The sequence below is a fragment of the Schistosoma mansoni genome (genome assembly GCF_000237925.1).
Source record: "Schistosoma mansoni, WGS project CABG00000000 data, chromosome 4 unplaced supercontig 0032, strain Puerto Rico, whole genome shotgun sequence".
Classification (NCBI taxonomy): Eukaryota; Metazoa; Platyhelminthes; class Trematoda; order Strigeidida; family Schistosomatidae; genus Schistosoma; species Schistosoma mansoni.
This window is the reverse complement of record NW_017386017.1, coordinates 2,345,155-2,353,947: the sequence shown is the minus strand read 5'-3', so window position 1 is coordinate 2,353,947 and position 8,793 is coordinate 2,345,155. Positions and strand designations below refer to the sequence as shown.

The 8,793-nt window shown below is 35.0% G+C and overlaps 1 pseudogene across 1 annotated transcript in view; it reads right to left on the bottom strand.

Moving 5' to 3' along the window:
* Smp_171490 overlaps positions 1–8,793 on the bottom strand; it is a 189,121-nt pseudogene that overhangs the window by 99,368 nt on the left and 80,960 nt on the right. The window contains exons 42-43 of the mRNA in view: positions 7,082–7,347; positions 5,294–5,482 (exon numbers count right to left, since the gene is read on the bottom strand). Of these exons, the coding sequence occupies positions 5,294–5,482; positions 7,082–7,347 (455 nt within the window). The remainder of the gene's footprint in view (positions 1–5,293; positions 5,483–7,081; positions 7,348–8,793) is intronic.

Below are 8,793 nucleotides of genomic sequence, written 5' to 3'. Positions count from 1 at the left end.
ATGAAAATATGTTTCTGTATCACGTGGTGGCTCTGGATATGAATTTCATGGCAATACCTGTTTGTATTGCATTTATAAGTCGCGAAACATCGACTTTGCTGTCCAGTTTCCTCTCGTTCTTCCGCCAATAGAGAGGTTATCGGTATCGTTACCGATGATTCACCTGCTATAGCTGCTGCCATAACGCAGGTGTATCCGAATTCACATCACCTTTTGTGCCGCGTGCACCTGCTTCGAAATGTCATCAAGAGGGTAAGCTTTCCTTTCTTTAGAATTAACCCATTCATCGTATTCGTAGAGGCTACGATCTGATCTTCTTCAAATATTCTACCGTCTTATGCTAACAAGAAATGTGGAAAGGTAAATCGAAATATGCTTTACAATGTTTTGTAGCTTCCAAAGGTATGTGTCATTTATCGAAGCAGCAGACGGAAATTTCTATCAATATTTGAGAGATCAGTTATTGTCCAAAAAGCACAAGTGGTCGAACGCTTTTAGACCATCTGCGATGCTGCTAGGTCAAAGCAATACAAATTTCGTTGAGACGACCCATCGAATTTTAAAGTTACATAAGCTGAACAGAAAAACACCCGTGTTCAGATCGATATTCAGTGTTCTGCTTCGCACTGGATATTAGATAGAGGCTAGAGTTCAAAAGTACTCCACTGAATGCTGTAGCAGAGCTGTGCTGGGTCGCGGACCACAACTACGTCGTCTTCAGGAAAAACTTACACCTGCTGCATGTCAACTGCTGGAGCGGCACTTGCGTGTTCCTGTTACTGACTTCGTATTGTCGGGGGAGTTCTTCACGGCCGTTGATACTACAGGAACTTACACAGTCTCCAAAAATCCTATTAGTTGTTCCTGTATCTTTTATGTAGAACACAGAGTCGTATGTCGTCACATCTTGGCATACTGTTCGCACGCTAACGTCGAAATTCACAGAGAAAGCATTGGTGACGGCTGCATTCCAACAGCTACGTAACCAGAGTAACGATTGACAATGAGTTACAGGTACAAGTCAGGCAGACAAACGTCCTAACATCGATTCACGGCTTATATCGGCGTATGTCCGCGAAACAGTGTACCGCTGTCCATAACTATGCTCATCAGTTGCTTTACGATGGATTACCTTCTACTACCATCACAATGCCCATCGTCCGAAATACCTCAGGCACCAACCATCAACAGAACGTAGATTTGGATGCTACCTTAAGTGATAACGAGATTGAAGTAATATCTATGAACTCAGAAGAGTTTACGGACCGAGACAATGAGGAAGACGAACGTGCGCACAATGACCGACTGTGATATTTGCCATCTACGTCAGCCGCCCAGTGAAATAGCTGATGGAAGTGCTTGGATTTTTTGTCCATGCAACGCTATGTTTCATTCGTTCTGTGCCTACGACCCATCAGAAGTGTCACCTGGGTTCAACTGTCCCATGTGCGGCGCTATCACAGACTCATAGAGTCATTGATCAGGACCTAAGAACATGTGAAGAGACCGAGTAAAGGCCCTTTTCAAAGCCACCCACAATTTGATTTAAATTTTGTTTGGATTTCTTGTTTCCATTTTAAGGAGGAGTCATGAAACTATCAATAATTCATTTTACATTCATATGATTTGGTTAATAGGTACAGTAGAGAAATGTAGTAAGATCAGTTCACTGGTACAACAAGATCATTTCTATTGCAAAGGTCAAGTGAACAGACACTGTCGGTCATCACAATTCCATAGTAATGGAGCTGTAGATTAATAATAATCATCGCTCACTTTATTACTTTGTCAACAGCTTTTCAGGTTTTTCAAATTTAAGCTTTCAGTTAACGATTCCGTACAGAAAACAACGTCATATAATGAAGACTTACATGTCTAACAAGTCATCAATAATAATAATAACAATAATAATAATGGAACATACGAAATGTAATAATAATGTTTCTTATGAAATTTATCACTGCATTGCAAAAATTCGATACAGTGATAAATGTCATTTAGACATTTGATAAATAAATGTACAGTTTAACTTAACAGATTGAAATACGATATTCTAAATACATAATGGTTACTTGATACAATTGACCTTATTCCACATTAAGTCATATCATTGAAATAGAAATTTATTTCACTAGACATAGGCTTGTTCATTGACACTTCATTCAACCTATATTACACATATGCTTGTCAAAAAAGGTTACTTTCTTCAACATTCAGCGATTTAGTGTTTGACAGTATAAGAGTAATTATTTTCCCTTTTGACGGAAAATGTACATATAGTTTTTCATTGTTCGTCTAGTATGTTTAACAAAGGGAACTGTTGGATTTGGAAATATAATTTCAGTCTTTCTAATTAATTAACGTTTACAATGTTATTTACAAATGACAATAAAAAATTCAGATCATTATTTTGAAAGGCTGTGCACTTCAAAAACATTGGCTGTTAACATTAGCTGCCAAAAAAATATTATGCCCACCTCACAAATACAATTACCGTATTACATGACTGAGTACACTGACATGTATTTTAGGTGATCATTAATAAGTGATCAACTACAAATAATGTACAGGTCAAAATATTTTATGCTTTTAATGGATTTACAAAAAAAAACCTTGATAACCTTGATATTGCGTTCATTTTCGACACCCTTTTCAAAGCTAAAATGATCAACTTTTTGGTATTAAGAATAACGGTTTGCAAAATAACTGAATTATAAAGATTATTTGCTTTTTTCTCAGACATTATTTACTAATTTCAGATAGCGTAAAAGTTGCTTCATTTACCCATCTTTTACGGTTAGCGTGACTTTGGCATGCCTCATTCACTTTCTCTTCATCATTTACACGAATATAACGTTTATTAAAAGAGCGAACTATGTGTTAAATTAACTTATGGGGGAATACTTAAATGAAAATGTGTTCACTAATTGTGTATTAAACATTTGAGACTACCTTTGAAATTCAATAATCACCATTACAAACTATTAATAACAGCTGTCAGTTTTTTCAAAAATTCACTTTCAATGATCTACACATTACTATTACCCTTGTCACGATAACTGATAACTTAAGTTGCATTTCTACTACATTACAAAAAAAATTATCCCGATATACATGCACTAACAGCAGTATAACAGGGTAATGAAAAGGATTTGTTTTATTTTTTGAAGTTAAAATTTTTTACAAATCTCAGATGGAACAATGCGAAAATAGTTCATTATTGTAAGTAATAATCGGATGTAAAAATGTCAATTCTTACATCCAATAAAAGCACTTTATTCTAGTTCGATTTGAACGAATCAAATTACAAAGCTGCACCATTTACGACCAATTAAAAAATTATTACAGGTGACAAAATGTTTGTTCATTTTCACTTGAGCACACACTTTCAAAAACAAGTTCACCAATCACCAATTGCTAAATTTTTTTCACTTCCTTCATTTTCGAAAAAAAAGGGTGGTAGGGGATAATACGTGCCGTGATTTTAATGTCAACCATATAATCGAAACAAGTCATAAGATTGATCTTAACTCTGCTTTTGTTGTGTTGTATAAAAGTGTGAAAGGACGTATACTAAGGTTTATTGAAGCCTTAGTCATACGAAAATCCAAAACCCCTTTGTTTATTCAAAAACAGTTTGTTCTCTCCTTAAACGTACCATGGTAATATTAGCTTATTATCCAGAATGATTAGGTGTCAACTTGTTTTCAAATTATTTGTATTATTATTATCCTTGTATATTCTTAACCCCATTTCCAGTCTAGTTGACCTTTTATTTTTATATATGTGTTCTTAACAAGTGTAAGTGTGATCAGATTGTTCGAAATTAATTGCGCTAATATATCACTTAGTTCTGATAATCTTCGTCTTCTTATTACACTATCGAAAAAACACACCGTACTGTTATCTATCAGAAAAACAAGAGTACAACCAGTTAATTGTTCAAGCTCTTTATCTTGGAACGGGGTGAAAAAATGTACTGAAAGTTCTTCATGCACATTTATAAGGAAGTTGATGATTCAATGAGAACTGAACTGTATGTGACAGTTTATTCATCGCTTATTTTAATTATCTTCTAGATGTTTATGATGAAACTCATTGTAAAAAAATCCTGGATCTTGCGATCAAGTAAGTTATTTTGAGATATATGAAAATAGTATTTTCAGTAATCATTTGCACACAACTTTTCCTTGAAGTACGATTAATAGGAAACATAGCAACCATTCCCCTATATGTGGAAGACTCATTTATAACACAGAACTCAAACTTGTGTATTATCAATTCGTTTATTATCTGTAGGTTCTGAAAAAGAGATATGTTCCGATCCTTATTGTTTATTAAAAAGAAACTGTATTTTTAAAAGTATTCTGAATGTGTAAATCAGATTCAATCACGGAATATAATAATGAAGATATGGGACGATAGTAGAATCATTATTAGATTCACTAATAAGCAAGTACTTTTTACATGAGAGATATTGAAAACAACTGAGCGAAATTGAGGAATGATCATATAATTAAACATATATTAAGCATACATTGATGATGCAATGTCATGTATTGAGTGCTGTAAGAAGTATGTGAGTGATTTTTGCTTCTCGGATGACCAAACTGTGAAAGAATAATTCTTCACGAGAAACCTGAAAAGGCCGAGAGTGGAGAGAGTTCACCCTCCCTCTCCAAATGCTCTCACATGGCCACGTGTATATAATGATTGCCAGTGAAGTCCTACTCACTGACTTCTCGTGGCAGGGGTGTTGTTTACGAAATTGAAAGGACGAAAAGCAAATGTTCGGCGCTTTAACCGGGTTGGTGGACACGGAAAGTTCACCTAGGGGAGTTGAAAAATCCTGATTCCAAACCAATGGTGCACATGGACTGGCTCCAGTATCCTGAGGGGACAAATGGCGTATGCATCAATCGTTGGTCACCGGCTACCATGAGACTGAATCTCCTCACGATGCTCCACTGCCTTGTGGATCAGATCTTTAGGTCAAAGGCTCCGGAAGTGGCCTCCTAAGAAAAACACCTGTTCCAGTTTGGGCACCTGGGCAGTATCACAGCCCTTACACAAATCAAATGAGATTTGTATGACATATGTATCTGGTGCTTCCTTGTTCCAATATTTATGTGTTTAAATAAATAAATAAAATGAGTATTTAAATCAGAACAGCTTGATTGGGTCAACAGGATGTTGAAACTCCACCACTGCATCTAACTGGCAGCAACGATTAAACTCGGTGAACTTTACCAAATAAAATTTTTGCGTTTTATTGAAAAACTGGCTCATCTAATTAGTGTATATCGTATAAAGAGAGGTGGTTCATTTTATTACTTACTTGTAATTCTAATGGTCTACCCAAAGTATCATATAAACGAATAAGCACTTTCTGATTGTAAGTATTTGATGGGATAGATAATGGATCGCACTTTGGGAATCCATCCAAATGAATACCGAATTTAATGGTGTTTACCGGAAATAACTAAAAAATCAATCAATCAAAAAAAAAATCAACGAATATCTGTAAAAGTCTTGAAATACAACGTGTAAAACCATCGTCTTTTAAACATTACTATTTTCAGTACTTACTTTTTAGGAACACTAAAAGAATAACTCGCTTCTTGCAGACAGACTTTGAAGAGTTTTAATGACGAGTCGTAATTGTATATTAGATCAGGTGGAAAATGAGTTGTATCCTTATGGAGGATATGAAATTCTTACGAACTCGAAGTGTTAGACGGTCGTTTTTTACCAGCGCGGGACTCCTCGGAAATACACATCCACTACCTCACAAACGGTGATCAAGCTCAAGACACTTGATTTCGTGCGCGATCGCTTAACATCCAAATCACTGAGCAGGGTCGTGGTTATGTACTGATAACGGCGGTCTAGTGCTTTTAGATCTTCAATGGTAGACTAACTATGATGACTTCGTGACTTAAACTGTGGAAATTTTACAACCTTCACAAGTCCCTCTACACTAGTTTCAATTATGTTTAGATATTTCATTGTTCCCCACTGTTAATCAACATGAAAACACATAAATATGGACACGATAATTTACTTATACACTGAAAATTTTAAACCTGACCATGGTGAAAATTTACGTTAAAAGCAAATGCACATGTAAAAGCTGGAGTTATCAGAAATTGTGTGTTATGGACGTATCCAGTGTATCTCAGTCAGATATTTCAAATGAAAAGAAAAATACAAATACAGACTTTGAAATGAAATCTTTGACGAAAATGATACGATAATCTACAACATCCACTCATTTGATGAACAGGGGGATGTTTTGAGTACGAGTGCTCAGCAAATATGAATAAGTTGTGAATAAATATTCCTCACATCATCATTTACGAAATATTTCACAGTAAATGACCTATATTCATATTGTAAACTGAAGTAAATATATGAAAGCGATTGAAGTATTGATTAGTACAGGCTTTATCTTCATAACTCGAGTTATGTTTGATAAGTTTATTTTGGTTGTTTCCTTGACGAAGTGCAAACCAAAAACTTAAAAAAACAAGCCGAAGTTATTTAATTCTACATAAAAATCCTTTTTTAGCAGAACGTATTAATAAATAAAGTAGAATATCAAGGCCTTCTGATGATTATCCTTAGACGACATATACCAATACAAGAATTATGAGTTGTTAAAAACACATCATACTCTTGAATGAGTTTTGATACTACCAGAACAGTACAATGGCAGCTTCTTTGATCGTGTCACTGTGTAGAAAGAGTTCGAACTCACCAAAGATGTCTTTTACTTCAATATGTCTTATGCTCCTCGAACGTCTCGATTTACTTGCCTTCAGGCCTTTAGGTAAAGTCAAATTCACATGCTCATCAAATGCCGTTGAAACTCATAACCTGATTAATGAATTACACATCAAACTTATTATTATTATCGGAAATTCTTTGTTAATACCCTTTGTATATTACCGCTAAATAAATATAAGAGATTCAGTATGCACATACATATATATACTACAGTACGATAGTTATGCTACACTCCTTCACGAGGATTAACAGGTGTAAGTAAGTACATTAGTTATGTGATTGATATACTTACATTATGAACACATGCTTCTTCTTTCGATCCCAATGTACCATTAATATCAGTTTCGAAAATAAAAAATATCATATCATATGGTAATAAATTAGTAATTCTTAATACTGGACCAATGGTAATATGATGACCTGGTAAAGTGATTGGTAACAAATGTTTATAACTCAAATACCATTGATCAGAATATAATTTATTCCATTGAGGATCCAAGGGAAATTGATCACGTACAACAGTTACACAAATATGAAATTTATTGTTATTGTTATTCATACTCGATAACGATGCCTTATTTAAAGATGATGGTATAGTAGTGGAAGGTGTAGTATTAGTCTGTTGAAATCGTTGTAAAGAACTAATCTGGTGTATTGTTCGTGAATTTGATGGAAGTTGACATGTTGATATCAGTATAGCTTCTAACAATTCGTCTATGTGAATACAACAAAACAGAAAAGGAAGTAAATGCAATTAACTTCACAGAGATTGATCATCAACCATTAAATAATATTGTGCCTGACTACTTCTTCTCAGTACGATTAGTCGAATTCAATCGATTAATTTGTTGTGACTAGTTTAAGCCATTCAAAATCTGGTTCATTATTTTGATGTTTAGCAGTTAAAGGTAGTTCGGCAGAAAAAAAAAGTATTTTAGGCAAGAAAGGCGAATCGGTTTATAAACTTATGCAACTACATACCCTTTGATGGTTATGAGGTAGGTAACACACGGTTACGCACCGCTTACATTGTTCCTTTGCTTGTTCGTTTGGGTAAAATGTTGAAAACTAGTTAAATGTAGGTAGACGGAAAGTGGCTGTCAGTCTGATGTTAACAAACATAGTGTATGTAAAGAGTGAACAAGAAACTCATTCAAATAACCCTAAAAATTATGTTAGTAAAATCATTTAAAGTATACTCTTGATCACTGGACAAGTAAATCGAACATAATACATATACTGTGAGTAAAACATGGTAATCGGTAATTCAGTTAATAGTAACGACTCTAGTAGAACCTGGCCTACATGTGCATCAGCTTGAGTTGGGACAATATATCAGGACAACAAGGTGAAGTTAACAATGAAAAATATTAATTATCAGAAGGGGTTTTTGTGGAGATTTAGTATGTTTCTAATATAAATTGCCCAAATATTACGTATTGCGATAGGACTACACGAAATTCTACCGATTGACCAAATTCAAATATCCTAGTTCGACTCCAGTACTGTTCCCCAACTCCAATAAATCAGAACACAGCCGTTAAATGAGAATTGTTTATGGGGTCAGCAGCAGAACAAAAATGGTTTACAGACAAGGCATATTTATACAGTTAAAATGACTATGAACAGTAACCAATGGAAAGAAAGGACACGTAAAGGTTATAATTAGGACAACTCAAAATTGACCAATAGGAAAACGACACGTGAAAGTCATAGTTAGGACAACTGTAAATAATGACCAATAGAAAATGACATGCGAAATATGTGAAGAGTCTGAAAACATACGACTTTACTTTCGAGATAATTTTGGGATATTCCTGTGAATATCCTAACAGTTTCATAGTTGAAAGCATGAGTCAATTGAAACTAGACCACCATGGAAAACCTGGAAACACTGGACGGCCGTTTCGTCCTATTTTGGGACTCCCCAGCAGTGCGCATCCAGGTCCTGGGTTCGAATCTCGCAAGAGCGGGTTCGTGGATGCGCACTGCTGAGGAGTCCCA